This window comes from Capricornis sumatraensis, chromosome 7 (genome assembly GCF_032405125.1).
Source record: "Capricornis sumatraensis isolate serow.1 chromosome 7, serow.2, whole genome shotgun sequence".
NCBI lineage: Eukaryota > Metazoa > Chordata > Mammalia > Artiodactyla > Bovidae > Capricornis > Capricornis sumatraensis.
Window position 1 is genome coordinate 64154889 of NC_091075.1, and position 20057 is coordinate 64174945.

Here is a 20057-nt window from a genome sequence, read left to right on the forward strand (position 1 = left end):
AAAGAGGGAGTCAAGCTAAAATTATTTGTGTGGGCCTGGGGCATTTTAATAGAAACCTCTTCTGCTTGTGGGCGTGGAAACAACAATGAATCATTTCTACAAAATATAAGAGAAAGAAAGATGACATCATTAATTTTGAACACTCTGAATCTGGTAAGTTTGATGCAATGGGCAGCACATACAAACAGAGAAGTTGGTGAGATGGACATTTATTTAAAATGAGATGAGTGCTTTGACAAGGAATTGGCTTTTGTATAAGATTTCACTGTCACATTTCTTTCACAAAATCGAGAAAGGACAGCACAGGTAACTGAACCTGACTTCCTGTCAACTCAGTGGGAGGTTTTAATTAGGAACTCTTCTTTCAGTAAGAAGGAGAAAATGAGAATAAGGTGACAAGTCTTACAGGTTGACAGTCATAAGGATTAGGCAAATTTCCTATAGAGTATTTGCTTACCCTCCATGGGGACAAATAGAATATGCTGTTTAAAAAGATGGCAAGAACACCGAGAGACTTCCGGTTTCAGGGATTTACAGTCTGTAATTTGGATAAGAATTGTCTGGGGTACTTACTGCACAGGCAGGGCTACTGCACTAGAATCTGTGGGCAGGGGTGATGGTACTAAGACTGCATCCCAGGAGATCTGATACAAGTGGTCTATGGACCATACTTTGAGGAGTGATGGTGAGGCATCTTGTCTCCTGTAAGAATTTTAAGAATTCATCTTGCTCTCTCTTTCCTTCTTTCCCTCCCTCCCTTCCTTTCTCCCCCTTTCCTTCCCTTGCTCTCTCTCCACTTTCCTCTTTCTCTATTCTCAATTCTATTTTAATAGCAGACAATAATGGAAGACTTGAAGATCTGAACTTTGCTTCCGAGTTACTCACAATCTACTTGTTAGACATAATGCCACTAGTAATTGACACAAGGAAGTGTAGATTGAAGCATAAGGGGTAAATAGAGATGCTTACATTTGCATTTGAATGCAAGAAGAAGTCACACAGCCTGTGATGAAAGGGCTGAGATAAGACCAATTAGTGGAAAGCACTGCATTATTGATTTGGGAGGTAGACTTGCTAGGGGTCAATTCTAGTTTTCCACATCACATCTGTATAATCCAGGGCAAGTCATTTTGTATCTCTGAGGCTCAACTTCCACATCTTTTTAAAAAGTAAAAGCTGTAAAAGTGGGGACAGAGGGAAGGAAAAAGGCTTGGAACATATATAGAAAGAACTGATACTTGATTTATGGAAAATGGGGGTGGTGAGGGAAAGTGCTGGAGAAATCAGGACCATTCCCAGATTTTCAGCAGTTGATTAACTAGGTTTAATGGCAATGATGTTAGTTTCAGGCATTCTCAATGCAAGGTATAAAGGGTGTGTCCTTTTGGGTGGAGATGTTACACTGATAACTGGACATCTAGTCTGGAGTGCTGGAGTGCAGTCTGAGCTGAAGATACACTCTTGGAAGTTCACAGCTTTCAATTAGTTATTGAAATTTTGATGAGCTCATCCAGAGAGAAGGAGGTGGTCCAAGCTGAGAGTCCATGGGAATGAGAATTCTTAGGGGAAGAGTGACTCTAGCTGAACATGGATAGCCAGACATGTAAGAGCAAATCTAGGAAAGATGGATGTTATGTATGCCAATGGAAAACATTTTTATGAGTTTGTGCTTTGAACAAGTTTGCAATCTCCCTGTGACTTATTTACTTTGTCAATTGAAACTGAAATAGCAATATCTATTGCATTTTATATTGTGAGGATTATAGTGATAATGAATCTATTCATCTGATATGATGCCTGTAGCATAAAAATCATCAATGAATTTTTTTCTGCTGCATATGTTGATTGAATTATGAATAAAATGGCTGATATTAAAATCTTCCACCTAATGAGACATTAGTTCCTTCAATAATCCAGCCAGATCTCTTTCCTAATGACTGAATTTCCAAAATCTGATAATTAGCTCCAGTAAGGAGTTCTGCCAACTAGGGTCTGTCTAGTCAAGTCTATGGTTTTTCCAGTGGTCATGTATGGATGTGAGAGTTGGACTGTGAAGAAAGCTGAGAACCAAAGAATCGATGCTTTTGAACTGTGGTGTTGGAGAAAACTCTTGAGAGTCTCTTGGGCTGCAAGAAGATCCAGCCAGTCCATCCCAAAGGAGATCAGTCCTGGGTGTTCATTGGAAGGACTGATGCTAAAGCTGAAACTCGAGTACTTTGGCCACCTTGTGTGAAGAGTTGACTCATTGGAAAAGACCCTGATGCTGGGAGGGATTGGGGGCAGGAGGAGAGGAGGATGACAGAGGATGAGATGGCTGGATGGCATCACAGACTCAATGGACGTGAGTCTGGGTAAACACCAGGAGTTGGTGATGGACAGGGAGGCCTGGCGTGCTGCGATTCATGGGGTCGCAGAGTCGGACACGACTGAGTGACTGAACTGAACTGAACTGAAGGAGTTCTGATATCAAAGCAAGCAGTGTCTGGTGAAGAATATTTTTATTTTCTTCCTTCTGATAATACTGTGATTAATCTTGTTTAAAAACACCTGCATTTATTTCTTATTTGAATATGCAGTCAATATCAAGTGCTTATCTTCCTTTAGAAAATTACATTGGTCATCCCAGATAGTACAGAATACACTTGAAAAAAAATATGACTTTTAAGGTTTTGAGTATTATTCTTCACATCAGCACCTGTAGGCTTCATGTACCTCACAATTTAGTTCCTTTTATTAAAGCAACATAATTTGGGGAAAATGAGATGAAAAGGCAACATTTTCTTGCTTTTGAAATCTAATGGTTATTTGCTTTGAAGTTGAACTGAAAGACTTAGCTAGGTTCCTTTTTGGAATACATAAACAAATTCAACCTCTGGCTTTATGCAGAAATTTCAAACATTTTTATTTGTGCTTTTCTTTTCATGTAACACAAAGCCCCTCCCTTGTTTCATCATGCTTAACATCTGATTTTCAGAGCAATTTATTTCTAAGGCTTGTTTGACAATTTGAGCAAAGCATATTGCAAGGTAAGAGATAGGAAAGAGTAGAAAAGAGAAATGAGACACACTGAATTGATAAAGATTGAGCAAATCTTTCTTTAATGCACCTGCTTGTTTTTAAACTCTTTCCATCTCTTCAGTAGCAACTTGGAGAAAAGTCCTGCTCACAAATGATTGTATCGAGGTCTTAAAAGAACAATGTGTTTCATGCTTGTCTTACTATAAATACCCTTATTTTGTGTTTTAGCAAGCCAATAGGTACAATGAAGAAGATTTAGTCTACTAGAGGTGTGAGTGTATTCTTGACACGGTCACACATTTGTTCAAGCTGGGTTAGATGATTTCCAAGTTTCCTGTCTTCTTTAAGATTGTGTAACTTGAAGTCTTTTTACTCCTAAACCTATGATCTGTGACCTTAAAGTCAATCTATCTCTATTTACCTGCCTATATATCTATCATAAACTCAACAATAGTCTCCTCAACCCCAAAGCTGTTCTTATCCTAATTCCTGAATGCTTGGTCACTCAGTCATGTCTGACTCTTTGAGACCCCATGGACCATAGCCCACTAGGCTCCTCTGTCTATGGGATTTCCCAGGAAAGAATACCGGAGTGGTTTCCCATTTCCTTCTCTAGGGGCTCTTCCCAACCCAGGGGTCGAACCTGCAGCTCCTGTGCCTCCTGCATTGGCAGGAATGGTAAAGAACTCTTTACCACTGAGCCACCTGGGAAGCCCCATCCTAATTCCTAGAGTTTGCAAACATGTTGCCTTACAGCAGAAGGGACTTTGCATTTGTAGTTAGCTATCTGAGAGCTGAAGAATTGATGCTTTTGAATTGTGGTGTTGGAGAAGACTCTTGAGAGTCCCTTGGACTGCAAGGAGATCCAACCAGTCCATTCTGAAGGAGATCAGCCCTGGGTGTTCTTTGGAAGGAATGATGCTGAAGCTGAAATTCCAGTACTTTGGCCGACTCGATGGACGTGAGTTTGAGTGAACTCTGGGAGATGGTGATGGACAGGGAGGCCTGGCGTGCTGTGATTCATGGGGTCACAAAGAGTCGGACACAACTCAGTGACTGAACTGAACTGATGGATCTTGAGTTGGAAATATTATTCTGGATTATTGGATGGGACCAATGTAATAACAAGGGTCCTTGTAAGAAAGAGACATGAAGGGCGGAATCAGAGAAAATGTGTGACCATGGAAACAGAGGTTGTTACAGTATATGGTTGACCCTTGAACAAGAATGGAGGTTAGGGACACTGACCTTTCACACAGTCAAAAATCCTGTATAATTCAGTCAACCTTCACTGTCCTGCGTTTCTTCATGCTAGCAGTTTGGCATTTGAGGATTCAACCAAACTTGGATCAGATTGTGTAATACTGTAGTGTTTATTATTGAAAAAAATCTGTGTATAAATGAACTTGCACAGTTCAAAGATGTTTTGTTCAAGGGTCAGCTGTACTTTGAAGATGGCAGAAGGGATGGAGACCCAAGGAATGCAGGTGACCTCTAGAAGATGGGGAAAATGAGGCAATAGATTCCCCCCTGGAGGTTCTAAAGGGGAGGTGGTCCTGCCAAGACCTTAATTTCTGCCCAGTGGAACTTATTCGAGACTTCTGACCTCCAGAATTGGAGATAATTAATTTAGAGATATTACATTTCTGTTGTTTTAGGCCACTACATTTGTGGTAATTTGATACTACAGCCCTAGAACATTATGAAACTTTAGGGTTCATTTCAGCTCAGTTGCTCAGTTGTGTCCAATGGATACCTACTTTCCGATGGACATGACTGAGCAACTGAACTGAACTGAACTGCCCAATTCTTTGTGACTCCATGGACCACAGCACACCAGGCTTCCCTGTCCATCACCAGCTCCTGGAGTTTGCTCAAACTCACGTCCATCAAGTTGGTGATGCCATCCAACCGTCTCATCCTCTGTTGTCCCCTTCTCCTCCTGCCCTCAGTCTTTCCCACCATCAGAGTCTTTTCCAATGAGTCAGTTCTTTGAATCAGGTGGCCAAAGTATTAGAGCTTCAGCTTCAGCATCAGTCTTTCCAGCGAGTATTCAGGACTGATTTCCTTTATGACTGATGACTTATGAAACTTTAGGAGTAATAAATCCTATATCTGTCCTTCTAACTTCTATTTACTCAATGAGATGGGGAAAATGGAGTCAAAGTCAGGACATGACCTATAGGATCATATAAAGATTTGAGTTCTGTGAATTACTTAGATCAAATGCTGGCTCTATCTCTTGCTACTTGTCTGAGTTTAGGCTTGTCACCTACTTTGTTTCCTCATCTGCAAAGCTAAGATAATGATAGCACCTATTTTCCTTATAGAATTAAAGGACTCAGTGCTCATAAGATACATGTATAAGCTTCCTGTGCCAACTTCCAAGCTTCCTATCAATGCTCTCCAGCAGTTTCTTTCCCTAAATACAATTGTTAGAATCTGGAAAAGAGCATATTTAGGTGAGGTTGGACCATGAGATTCATAAGAGTCAGAGTGATGTAAGAGTTAAACCTGGAAGCCTAAAGAAGAGGCAGGGATGAGGAATTTGCCTGAGGCTGGTTCCAGTTTTCTCAACCTCTGAGTTTTCACTGGCTTTGAAATAGACTCTCAGTTGATTCTGGGACTTCTACAAAGACTGAGGTCACCTCTTCATAACAATGGCATTTATGAAAGCATCAAGCTGAGATGTGATGCAAGTATTTCAATCTCTAGAGTAGACTCTTATCATATCCCAACCCACTAAAGAGGACTGACTATATTTAGCTGATTATTCAGGCAGTTTCTTTGATGTAGAAAATCCAGAAAGATTTTAATCTTTTATTGTTTGATTTTGTATTCATAATGTGTATGTCTTTGGGAGAATGGAATAAAAAGGGCACCTTTCCCTTTAGGAAAGCACCAGAGCTTTTATGAAATAAAAAGATGAAAGGCACTATGAAAATGGTCAAGGCAGGACCAAGCACTTATTATTCTGATGCTATTGTTAAACACTCTAGTTCAGTTTCTTCTGGTTTTGCCACTTGAATCTTTCATAGGATGAGAGGGACAATGTAGTTTTTCAGTTATCTCCATTTGTAAGATGTTTCTGATTCATTTGCTGCCTGGTTTTTCACTATGGGTAAGCGCATCATTTTGGGATGGGATGCTCCTGAAATGATGATTTTTGGCGTTCACATCAATATTGTGTTACCTGAAGAAATGAGCAGAATTGCAAATGCCAATAAATTGTGTTTGCGACAATTTCTATAGAAACCAAATATTCATGTCAGAAGAGAGATGCTTTGGTTTGATAAAAAGGTGGCTAACACGAGATCCTAGTTCCTCTTCTCCAAGCTGTGTGACTTTGGGGGATAATGATGGCTGGTGTATCTGTAAAGTTTTATAATTTACAGTGTCTTCAGGTGTCTTTGGGCTTCCCTGATAGCTCAGTTGGTAAAGAATCCACCTGAAATGCAGGAGGCCCCAGTTTGATTCCTGGGTTGGGAAGATCTGCTGGAGAAGGGATAGGCTACCCACTCCGGTATTCTTGGGCTTCCCTTGTGGCTCAACTAGTGAAGAATCCTCCTGCAATGCGGGAGACCTGGGTTCGATCCTTGGGTTGGAAAGATACCTTGGAGAAGGGAAAGGCTACCCACTCCAGTATTCTGGCCTGGAGAATTCCATGGACTTTATAGTCCATGGGGTTACAGTAAGAATGACTGAGCAATTTTCACTTTCTCTTTCTTTCAGGTGTCTTTTACCTATGACCCTACAACTCCCTCATGGGCTAGATTATAGCTGTACCTATATGAGAGAAGACAAAAAGTAATCCCAGGAAAGTAAACTGATTTCCCCAAGTTTGTGCAGGTACTGAGTGCCAAAGCAATGGCTCCAGATGGATTTTCTTTCCCCTGCAACATGTTGCTTCCTAAAAAAAAAACTTTGATTTAAATAATTAAAGTGTGAGTCTCAATTTCTTCCCATGTAAAGTGTGCATATGGACTAGATGGTAGTGCTAAGCCATTTTCAGTCGTGTCTGACTCTTTGCAACCACATGGATTATAGCCCACCAGTCTCCTCTGTCCATGGAATTCTCTAGGCAAGAATATTGGAGTGGGTTGCCATTTACTTCTCCAAAAGTGAAAGTCACTCAGTTGTGTCCAACTCTTTGCAACCCCATGGACTATAGAGTCCATGGAATTCTCCAGGCCAGAATACTGGAGTGGGTAGCCTTTCCCTTCTCTAGGGGATCCTCCCAATCCAGGGATAGAACCCAGGTCTCCCGCATTGCAGGCGGATTCTTTACCAGCTGAGCCACAAGAGAAGCCATGGACTAAATATAATATCACAAACAAAGACCTAAAAGGGTGATGCAGGCCATGTTAATGAGAGACATTGTCTAGATATAAAGGAAATGGTATTAAATGTGACAACAAGAGCCATGTGTCATCTAAAGTGAAGAGTTGCTGTCAAGCTGCTTTTGCAGAGGAAGGCAGCAAAACCAGTGCTGTCGAGTTTTCTGCTGTTTCAGGAGAAGACAAAAATCTAAATTTTCAAGTGAAATCTCCGTGTTAGATTAATGCTTAATTGGCAGAACTGTGACCCCCTCTCCAAGGTCAAGGGGTGGGAGGGGGCACCTTCATTTCCATTAACTCTGATGTGCTGGAAAATCAGTATTGTTTCAGTTTAACTTTCTGGAAAAATTTATTTCTTTGGTCTGGAGGATTCATTAGGTTCATTGACTTTTCAATTAATGTCTAGGCCAACTCAGTAATTGATTTGGACAAATAGATAACTTCTAAGGCATGAAGGGAAATGAAATATAATGACTGAAATAAAATAAAATCCATTTATTTCTGTGATCTTGGAGCATCGTGAAAACAGAATACACTGTACTGAAATCTTTGTGTGAAGAGATTATGCTCATGTGTTTCTTTCATGCCACCATGAGGGCAGCTGAACTTAGAAAAGGAGGGATTTTTATGACATCTTACATGTATTCTCTATTGTTTTCTACTCTTAGAATTGATGGCACATCCAAGCAAATTTAAGTAGTAATTTAATGCATTAAAGATATTTATTTTTTGATCATCATGTAATTACGAAGTTAAACTTTGCCATTCAAACTTAGGTGGTTGATGACTTGTGTGAATTTGGACTTGTTGATGATAATAATTGTGGTGATAGTACTATTTCTGTTGTGTGTCCAAAACATTTTGTAATAATGATATTAATAATAAAGAAACAACATTTATTATTTATTATGTATCAGGATTCATGTTAAGGATTTTTATATTCATTTAATCATTTAATCTTCACAATTTTCCATGAAGTAAGCACTGATGTCTATTTTACAAATAAAAAAACTGAGACTTAAAGAGATTAACTGGTACAAGGTTATTCTGTTACTAAGAGATAGATTCAAATCAAGTCTTAATTCAGTGTATGCAGAAGAGGTCAGGAGATATTTCCTGAGCATCTATGTACCAGGTCATATTCTAGGTTCTTGTGTACAAAATGAATTTCTGCTTTATTTGTGTGTGTGTGTGTGTGTGTGTGTGTGTGTGTTCAGTCACTGAGTCATATCCAACTCTTTGTGACCTCTCTGTCCATGCCAGACTCCTCTGTCCATGGGGTTCTCTAAGCAAGAATACTGAAGTGGGTTACCATTTCCTTCTCCAGAGGATCTTCCCAGATCAGGGATCAAACCCATTTCTCCTACATTGGCAGGCAGATTCGTACCACTGAGCCACCACGGAAGCCCTTGTTTTATTTAGGTTATGTTCTATTTGTTGAGATGATAAGCCAATAAACATACACAATAATGTCCAGCAGCACTAAGTATTCTAAAAGAAAGAATTGCATTAGGGGATGGGGGGTCTATTTTACATGGGATGATGAGGGAGGTATGTCTGAGGAGGTGATATGCACCCAGAGACACTGGAATGAAGTTGAGGAAGGAGCAATGGGAATTTCTAGGATGGTCCCTCCAATAGTCCCTTCGATAGTCTCTCCATGGTACTATTCACTACTCAGTTCTGGAATGGTGTGACCATTTGTTGGTTGTAGAGTATCTTCCTAAGGCTGTAAGCAAGAATTTAGGAGGAAGACTCAGGTCAAAATTCTGGTTCTGCTCCATTTTCCTCTGAGGCATGTTCAGTTCAGTTCAGTCGCTCAGTCGTGTCCGACTCTTCCTGACTGCATGAATCGCAGCACGCCAGGCCTCCCTGTCCATCCCCAACTCCCGGAGTTCACTCAGATTCATGTCCATCGAGTCAGTGATTCCATCCAGCCATCTCATCCTCTGTCGTCCCCTTCTCCTCCTGCCCCCAATCCTCCCCAGTATCAGAGTCTTTTCCAATGAGTCAACTCTTCGCATGAGGTGGCCAAAGGACTGGAGTTTCAGCTTCAGCATCATTCCTTCCAAAGAACACCCAGGGCTGATCTCCTTTAGAATGGACTGGTTGGATTTCCTTGCAGTCCAAGGGACTCTCAGGAGTCTTCTCCAACACCGCAGTTCAAAAGCATCAATTCTTTGGTGCTCAGCTTTCTTCACAGTCCAACTCTCACATCCATACATGACCACTGGAAAAACCATAGCCTTGACCTTAAATTTACCTTCAAATTTCAGTTTCTTTGACTATAAAATTTGGATAATAATCCTTATCTCTTATGATAAGTGAACATTACACATGTAAAGTTCCCCTGTGCAGCCCTGGAACTGTGTGTGTGTGTGTGTGTGTGTGTGTATGTGTGTGGGCGGGGGTATAGCATAGAAAATCACCATTTACCCTCAGAACTAAATAGGGAGTATGGTCAGAGTGGAGTCAGATTCAGAAACTAAGAGAGTAGGACAGTGTGGATAAAGTAGGTTTTCACATCACAGTAGTTAAGTGAAATAATTCAAAAGGCACTTTGAAACAAGGCAGGCAGGAACTTATTTATTTATTTAAATTTATTATTAAGAAGCATCTCAGAATACGCATACAGCCACAGGGGTTTACAGAGTGGCACAAGGAGGGAGAGAGAGAGAGAGAATTCCTGCCCTTTACTAAGTAAGGCCCACATCCCTGCTTCCAAAGGCAAGTGTCTTGTATATAAAATTGATTCCTGGAGCCAGCGGGTTGGCCTGATGCCTAATAATCAGGAAATCTGGGTCCAGTCCCAGCTAGCCTTCTGACATGCTGCATGGCTCTGAGCTAATCACTTCACCTCTTTGCCTTCAGACAGAGAAAAGGTCTCTGCACCTTGTCCATGTCAAAGGAATCTTTTTAGAATGAAATTAAAAAAGTTAAAATTGCCCCTCCTGGGATGTTGCTATTAAATGTGGGAGCATAATTTGGTAAAGAGACAAACCTCTTTAAATCATCAGTGTTATCTCACGGGCCTTGAATTAGTTCTACAGTGGTCTGTTTTGGCAATAACTTAATCCTGGAGCAGGGGTAACAAAGCAACAGCGTTGTTCAGGGGTTCTGCTTGGCTGGGTGGAAACACATGGACTTTGAAGTGTATACATCTGGGCTCCAATTTTCTAATTTTGCTGTAATTTTAACTCCATCATCCTGTTGAGGACACTTGTTCTCTCTGAACCTAGGTTTCTAGATCTATAAATAAATATACTAACATCATGTAATTATTGGGAAGATTAAGCAAATGTAAAGTTATTAGCATTATGTCTGCCATAGCAGGAGACGTGGGTTAGATCCCTGAGTCGGGAAGTTCTCCTGAAGGAGGGCATGGCAACCCCTCCAGTGTTCTTGCCTGGAGAATCCCCACGGACAGTGGAGCCTGGAGGGTTACAGTCCATGGGATCGCAAAGAGTTGGACAAAACTGAGCATGCACGCATGCACACACTGCCATCAGCATTTTGAAATGTTAGTCTTTATTATATTTTTTAGTTTTATTTAAGAATTGAATTCCTGGAATTGTCTAGGGACCTCAATTTCAGGAGATCTTGTCAAACCAGGGCCACCTGGACAGGCAAAGGGTCGAGTGGAAATAACCCACCAGATCTGCCCAAGCCTGTGGAGGTGAGTTTACACCAAGCTGACCCTCTATCAGGGAGCAGTGGGGACAATTCTTGGCCTGAGGCAGTGGGAGTTACAGTGGATGTGGGGCTCTAGAAGTGTTCCCAGATGCCTGAATGACTACAATACTTACTGTCTGACAGTGGTGATTGCCAGGCAAGGTGCAGCTTGAAGATATATGTTCAAGGCTATGTAGACACCCTTTAGTCTCATTCACAGCGAGTTCTCTCCCTTGATAACACGTCTATCTTTGCTGTGGGTTGTTGTGAGGCTTTGGGGCACCCTGAAGATTCATCTTTTTTTAATCAATGGAAAGGAGGCAATGGCTTGCCTTTATTATCACCTAGATCGACTCTCTCAGAACAAGCAGACTGCAGATGCCAGGGGCTTCTTAGAGCTTTCTCAGACGCCTCCATCCTTCATTACACTATTCCCATGGTAACACTGAGGAAGGGAGAAGAGGGACAGCTAACCACTGAGAGGCTATTTTTAGATTTCTGGCCAGATGCTTTGACAAATCTGTTGAGGGAAAGAAAATGAAGCAAGTGTAGAAGAGGATTATTTTCCCCCAAGACAATATCGTTTAAAATTCATATCATAAAACTGGAAACAACCTTGAGAAATCATTCAACCCGCTTCTACTTATAGAAAGATCTACTTTCAAATCATATAAAAAACTGTTTAATAAGATCATTTTTATTTACTTAATTACTTACACAAGATAACTTTATTTCCTACCTTGAATTTATCCCAGATTCCGTCTGAGTTCCCAGACCAAGGGAGTTGGGAATGAGAATGGAAATGATGGTTCACAGTGTGGATTACACAACCCTGAGAGCATCATTCCTTTAGACTGTACTAATAATGACACTGTTGTTGAGCCTCCCAGGTAGCTCAGCAGTAAAGAATCTGCCAGCCAATTCAGGAGACATGAGTTTGATCCTTGGGTTGGAAAGATCCCTGAAGAAGGAAATGGCAACCCGCTCCAGTATTCTTGTCTGGGAAATCCCACAGAGGAGCCTGGTGGGCTATAGTCCATGGGATTCCAAAGAGACAGACAAGACTTAACGACTAAACAATTACAGCAAAAATGGCACTTGCTAGGTTTGTGCAAATATCTGCTTCACTTATTTTTAAAATATGTAAACCCCTCCCATATTCCTTAAAAACCTCCAGGGATTTCTCATTGCTTTTAAGTTAAAGGCCATAGATCTTTAAACTGTCTGTAAAATATACATGATATTGATCCTATATACATGTCCAGACTCATTCAGTATTATTATAATTCTCCTTCTTTGTGTTTCACATAAGACTTTCTTTCAGAATCTCAGACATGCCATTTTCCTCCATGTCAACCTCTTTACACTTGTCTATGATATTTTCCCCCATGCGTGCTACCTAATTAATTTCTGTAATTTCTTCTTTTCCTTTTAATCGGAGCTCAAATACCAGAAAATGCTTTCTTAACCTCTAAACAAAAAAGACCCTTCTGCCATAGCCTCTTCTAACAACTTGTGCATTTCCTTTGCAGCACTTACCAGCTTATAATTCTATATTTATTTATGTAACATTTTTGTTTATTACTTTAAACTATGAGCTCGTTAGGAAATTATATTGTTCGCTCACCATTATATATCTAGTGCCTAGCATATATTTGGCAACTTATTCTAATGACTGTGTAAATGACTAGCAGTTATTTTAAAGGGGCATAAACCTAGGTTTTCTGTCAAGTCAAACTGTCTATGTGACTTACCAGGGTGCCTCAAAATAGAATGTGAACCCAGATTTCCCAGAAAACTTGTTAAAGAGCAGATTCTGATTCAGTAGATCTGGGCTGCAGCTCATGATTGTGCATTTCCAACTGGTGTCTAACTAGTTCTAGAACTTGGTTGCACACTGAAATTGCCATGTGCTGTGTGCTCAGTGGCTTTGTGTCTGACTCTTTGCGACCCTATGGACTAAAGCCCTCCAAGCTCCTCTGTCCATGGGATTCTCCTGGCAGGAATACTGGAATGGGTTGCCATTCTCTTCTCCAGGAGATCTTCCTGAGTCAGGGATCAAACCTATGTCTCCTGTGTCTTCTGCATTGCGGCGGATTCTTTACTGCTGGGGAAGCCAGAAATTGCCATGAAGTGAAGTGAAGTCGCTCAGTTGTGTCCGACTCTTTGCGACCCCATGGACTGTAGCCTACCAGGCCCCTCTGTCCATGAGATTTTCCAGTCAATAGTACTGGAGTGGATTGCCATTTCCTTCTCCAGGGGATCTTCCCAATCCAGGGACTGAACCCGGGTCTACCCATAGGAATTTAAAAAAAAAAAACAAAAAAACTTCAGTTTTGAAGTCCCACCCTGTGATTCTGATTTAACAGGCATGTGCTTGGACTGGGCTTTAGGGATTTTTAAAAGCTCCTTAATTTATTCTAATATCAAATACTATTGTAGAATCATTGATTTCAGGCAACAAAGGTAATCCTCAACAATAGCTGTATAGGAATATTTTTGTTACCCTTTGCATTAGACAGCATTTAACATGGCCACCCAGTAAGGATTCATGCTGTTACTGTATTTTAAATGTATATTTCTTAGAGACACACAGGAAAGTGGTACCAAGCATTTGTTTCCTAGCAGAGAGAATCCTATGTGAGTCAGTTGTAGTAGCAGAATGGTCCAATCTTAAACTTTCCCACTTCTTCACATAGGGGAACTGTATTTCTTATCAAATATTTAAAACAATAAGTATACTATTGAAAAAAGTGAAGCATTTTGATAGAAACAAATGCAGTTATAAGTCTTTGCAGCCAGAGGAACAATGCATAATTACCCAGATAAAATCATTAGGAAGAAGAGAATCTTAGTGCTCTTCCAAAAGCTGCAACATTTACAGTGAGTTCAGTGATTCCCAGCATGTCCATGAATGTATGAAGAGAAACCAGAGGCTCTTGGGCATTTGGTTACCCTCTTTGAAGATCAATGCTTCTTAATCTAATAGTCCTCTTTTTTTGTATTATTAATTTCACTAATGTTTTCCACTGATTTATTTTTGCTGGTGGTTTTATTCTTAAAAGTCCCACAGTGTGGAGTGTAACATTTTTGCAGTTATAACTTAACACAGTACTTTATTTTAAGCCCTGCACTAGTTGTTTTCTTATTCTCTCTTACTTAATCTACTCATCAAATCTGTTTGGTATCTACTGCTATTATCACATTCTACATTCTACAGATGAAGAAACTGAGCTAAATGGCTCAGTAACTTTTCAGAGACACAGATAGCCAGAGACATTGTCCAGGAATATATGATATAACTCCCCGGGACTCTCTCCCTTCCAGCGTTAATAAATTTCCAGTCTATAAGCCAAATTCAGCCTTCAGTGATATTGGTGCAAGCATCTCAATATATTTTTTAATGAGGTGCCACTATTTAGAAAGCAGAAAATTTCTTATAAAAATCCAGGTTTCAAGTTTATATCTACAATAATCTTATTTGACAACACTAAGTGGCATGACTGAAATCCTGGAATTGCTTGAAGCTGAGTTCTGGTTTCCCTTTTCAAATGACGCTCTCCCTGCCCCTCATTAGTACCTACCTCTTTTACTCCTGGCCTGCTCCAGTATTCACGACACAAGCTTGGCCCCTCCAGAGCTCTGGTTTTCAACTCAGCCTCTAAATTCTGTTGGGGGAAGAAATGATTCTTATGTCTTTAGTACATTTCACCATCAGGAAAAACAAAATGTCCTCTTTCTCAGTGAAGTGTAGGCCATTGCAGTGCCATCTTCATCACCTCATACCTTTCCAGGACTACCTGTGTGATTGCATCTGGCTGAGTGCTTCACTTTCTTTGACTACAAAATGGTGGAGCTTAGTATCCTACCTTCTGGTTCTACTATTTAGCTCCTTGGGTGGTTTCCAATCAAAGGTTTCATTTCACAGGAGTTTACAAGTTGCGTGGTTGTCTTTCAACAACTGTAGCCCCGTGGAGACTCACGTATCCCTTGAACTCATGATGTGTAGTTGGGTTCTGTTCAGCCTCCTTCAAGTAAGACTATGATAAAGAGGAAGAGGATGATGTTGTCCTGGTGACGTCGGGACCACCTAGCTGATATGGCGCTCGCAGTGTCAGCAGGGTTTCCCAGGATTGCAGTCACTGATTCCTGATGTAGCAGGAAATGCAGACAAAAAAGGATTCTCAGTCTTCACCTTGGTTTTGAGAGTTGCTTGCCTCTGTTGCAGTGTACTATTTCCTTTATTCCTTTCCATGTCTGGCTTTTACCTGCTGCCCACCTTGGTCTTGGTTTCTATACACTCTCTCTGAGCCACTCAACCTTTTGTTCCTAGTGGTGGCGACCTCTCACTGCACAAGGAAGCCTGTCACTCAGCAGAACTCACACTTGCACACTTAAACCTCAGAGCAGCCCTATGATATAGGTCCCCTACTCTCAGGAAAGTGTGGCTCAAAAAACCTTAAAACTTGGTAAGTTGATGAGGAGAAGACTTTTCAAATGGTTAAATTTTAATGTTGACTATTCTGTCCCATGTTTTACTTTGGGTACAAGAGGCCACTATCATAATTGAATGATGTCTACAAAAGATGAGAAAAGTAATTTTACCATTCCTTATTTCCTCACATGGTGTGCCATGTGAGACATCATCAATTTTAAGGTGCACCATTATCTGATATGCTACTAAGAAGGGAAAAAATACTGTCAATTAAATTATGTCATCTAAATTTTGTTGTCATTTTTATCACAATTACAAATGTTCTAAAATATAAAGACATGTCTTAGAGTTGACAAATATGGTACTTATTCAACTTGTACACATTTAACACCTAAGTCATTGGCTGAAATGTTAATTGTCTTAAAATAATGAGAAGAGAGCAAATGCAAAATATTTACATTAGAATGTTTTCCTTCAGCAACCATCAACTGAGCTGGAATTTGACCGGGTAGTGATTTATACCACTTGCCTTCGTGTGGTACGGACAACCTTTGAAAGGTGTGAACTGGTTAGAAAGATCTTCCAGAACCATCGAGTCAAATTTGAAGAGAAAAACATTGCTCTGAATGGCGACTATGGAAAAGAGTTAGATGAACGATGCCGGCGGGTTTCTGAAGCTCCTTCCCTCCCTGTCGTGTTCATTGATGGCCATTATCTAGGGGTAAGTGTCTGCTAAGGAAAATCTTTTTTATTGAACCCAACCAGTGTTGACAGAAATCTGTAAACCTATGACAAAGCAACTTGCATTATAGCTACCAGCATACTTACTGATTTTCGGAGTTCAATCCAGCAGTTTTGAAGCACTTATTTCTAACCCAAATGATGTATCACTACAGTGTTCATCCCTACAGAGTAGTAGTGAGACAAAATCAGCATAGAATTGTCTTTTTGAATAGAAATACATTTTAAAAATTGTTAGTTAACTTGAGTTTTGAATTGAGAAGCTTGACATATGGGACAAAAACTTTTTTTTAAGTGCAGGCAAGAAAAATGGAATATATGAGCTATGCATTTGTGAATTCTCCTATACTACATTATCAAACACTCAATTTCCTACTTAATGAAACTGAGATGACAGTCATGAAATGAAATCAATAAGAAATAGGGCCTGTCGCCAGAATTTTATCTTCTTGTTGTTTAAAATGATTCTTGATTTGAGGAATGCAGGAGTGTGAGACACAAATGCAGGCTTACAGTGAGCAGAGCGAATTCTCAGAGCAGCAAAAAACATGACTCCTTCACTACTCTCTGAGTAACACCATTAGCATAATAGCCCCTATCCATCTATGAATGTGTGTCATCGGTAAGAAGCCCAAGAAGGCGGCTCTGGAGGGGACACTTTGGAGAGAGGGAGAGCAAAGAGCTGAGAGACGCCAGTGGCTGGGGATGTAGGGCTGACAAGGTCACTGATCAGAGAAGAAAAAAGTGAATTGCAATAATTAATTTACATGGCATTCTGTATTTTTCTTGATATTTCTGGTGCCTTGAGTGTACTGAGAAGTCAGTACATATTAATTTTTCAAATCTGGTCTTAACCTTCAGGTTTCAGAGAAAGTTAGAAAAAGCCAGAGATTTTTCTTAGCAGGAAATGCTCCTGTTTGTTACAGGGAGCTTGTATCTGATGTCCTGTCTAGAGCCGTGGCTGTTAGAGGCAGTCTGCCATCTTATGGAAAGATTAATGCAGAAAAGCCATGAGTCACTAGCTATGACATCATGCAGTCTTACTTTCAACCAGAGCTGGACACAGATTGATTCTGAACAAGAATTTTGATTGAAGTGTTGAGCCTGAGGTCCCAGATACCCACGGCAATGGTACAGATAATGACAGGTAAATATATAGATTTTAAAAAGCACTATAGTATACTCTCAGCTTACATGTGTTATCTCATCTAACCATCAGTCTAACTTTAGAAATGAACTCTCTGGAACACTGCTTAAAAGGCAAGATAGCCTTGGAGTCAGGCAGCATTGTTTCAACATGCTCTGATACTTCTAATGCTGGGAAATGTGTAAATCACTCTGTTACTTGGTTTCCTCTTTTGTATGAGAATAATAGTAGAACTTTTCTTAGGCTAATGGTGAGGGTTTTATTATATATGTATGTATTATATTATTTTATTATTACACATGCGTGTGTGTGCTCAGTTGCTTAGTTGTGTCTACCTCTCTGAGGCCCCATGGACTGTAGGTGCCAGGTTTTTCTGTCCATGGAATTTTCCAGACAAGAATATTGGAGTGGGTTGCCATTTCCTACTCCAGACGATCTTCCTGACCCTGAAATCAAAACATGTCTCTTGCGTCCTCTGCATTGGCAAGAGGTGGTTTTTGTTTTTTTTTTTTAATCACTAGGGCCACCTGGGAAGCCCCATTATTATATAATTAATGTATCAATTATATAATGATATAAAATATTAATCAGTTCATATGGTTGGAACAAAGTATGTTTTCAATAAATAGTAGCAATTTTCATCCCTGTTTTGAAAAAGAGAATATTCTTTTGCTCCAAGTCACATAGCTGGGTAATTGGCAGGGCCAGGACTCCATGTTAGGTCAGTCCAATTCCCCAAACCCTTGCACTTTGGCACATCACCTCAAGGAAAGTAATTGTTGTTGGTCTGTTTGCTGCTATATTCTTAGCACTTAGAAGAGAGTTTGTCACAAAGCTCTCAAAAACATACATTAAATGGCTGTAGGAATGATGCTATATTGTCTCTTCATATCTTTCCTTCTTTAAGACATTCTTCCACAAGGGAAAAAATCTGAAGAACATATATCCACATTGGCAAGAAAATCACTGGTAAAAGGTTGTCAGAATTTGCTTTTTAAACTGGGAAAAAATTCTTCTGACAATGTAAGATATTTTTCAATGTGATGTTTTAAGTTCTGTGAAACTGCACAGTTGATCTTACTGGGTGATCACTAAGATCACTTAGTGGGTAATAAGCTTAGCCCACCCGCTGGTGGCTCAGATGGTAAAGCATCTGCCCGCAATGTGGGAGACTCGGGTTTGATCCCTGGGTTGGGAAGATCTCCTGGAGAAGGAAATGGCAACCCACTCCAGCATTCTTGCCTGGAGAATCCCACGGACGGAGGAGCATGGTAGGCTACAGTCCATGGGATCACAGAGTCGACACGACTGAGTGACTTCGCTTCACCCACTGTTCTCATTTTAACTATGCTCATCTTCTTCCTACTTCTCAGTCTAACCTGCCCAAGTGCCTCTCCTGTTGTTTTTCCTTCAGTTTCAGGGACAGAGGGAGAGCATGACAGACAAGGTAGATTGAATGCAGAGTTCTTTCTCAATGACTTTGTCTCTGTGATCACTTTATTACACACAAAGTAACCTAGAGGTAGAAGAATCACACATATGCTACCCTGTTGCTTCTGAAATTTGAAGCTGATTCCCCAAGTCTGAAGAGAGGTTCCTCCACCTTTCTTTTTCTGATAAAAGAGGAATTACTTCTAGATTTATAATTCAAAACGGAGATAAACAGTCTAAAACAGCTTACATAACAAATTCCCCTCCTCCTGCAATAGCCACTTTACTTAGATTCCATGCACAATTGCAAATAGAGGACATTGTTGGGCTTGTAGAACCTTTTCCCTATTTGTGCATCTGAAATGGAAGGATGCCCTCTGCTGGGTTTTGGCATGTGGTGAAGCATAATTCTGGAAGAGGAAGAGAAACTGATGTTGGTAGTTTCCTTAACATCTGTGATGTTTTAAACAGTTATATAGAACCATTTGATTTAGTTAACATTTAAGTAAATGAGAAAAATCAAGATGTGTGAATCAGCTGCACAAATACAACTGTCTTTAAGGATGGAGAGAGAGAGAAACAGCCAGAGCCAGAGAATGAAGTAGACACAAACAGAGGAATATGGAGACAAAGCGTGGGAGAACATGAGATGGAAGGAGAGAGGAAAAGGACAATTCACAGCTCCCCTATTTTACTGCCAGACTCACAGTGGGTGGTGCCAAAGGAGCTCAGTTGTTTTCATCGAAGGGAAGCTATCAGGGCTCCATCCGAGGGCAAGAATGGAAGAGTTGACAGAGATGCTCTTTTTTTTCTGATGACTCTCTTCCCCAGCCAAACTAAAACCTGAAGATGGAAATAATGCAACAGTCAAGGGAAAGAAATTACTTTAGAAAGCAGATCTACATGGCACTGCGATGCTCAGTAGTAGAGGGGGAGTTGATGGAGTTAGAAGCAAATTCAGCTTGGAACTTCCCTGGGGTTGCTATTGTTGCTTTCAGTTTCTCAGTCGTGTTCAACTCTTTGCAACCCCATGGACTGCAGCACATCAGGTTCCCTGTCCTTCACCATCTCCCGGAGCTTGCTCACACTCATATCCATTGAGTTGGTGATGCCATCCAACCATCTTGTCCTCTCTTCTCCCCTTCTCCTCCTGCCTTCAATCTTTCCCAGCATCAGGGTCTTTTCCAATGAGTCAGTTCTTCGCATCAGGTGCCCATAGTACTGGAGCTTTAGCTTCGGCATCAGTCCTTCCAATGAACATTTAGGATTGACTGGT

The 20057-nt window shown here is 40.5% G+C and overlaps 1 protein-coding gene across 1 annotated transcript in view; it reads left to right on the top strand.

Annotated features, from left to right (window-relative positions):
- GRXCR1 (glutaredoxin and cysteine rich domain containing 1) overlaps positions 1 to 20057 on the top strand; it is a 132139-nt gene that overhangs the window by 47029 nt on the left and 65053 nt on the right. Inside the window, exon 2 of the mRNA XM_068975692.1 lies at positions 15941 to 16183. Coding sequence (XP_068831793.1) covers positions 15941 to 16183 — 243 coding nt within the window. The remainder of the gene's footprint in view (positions 1 to 15940; positions 16184 to 20057) is intronic.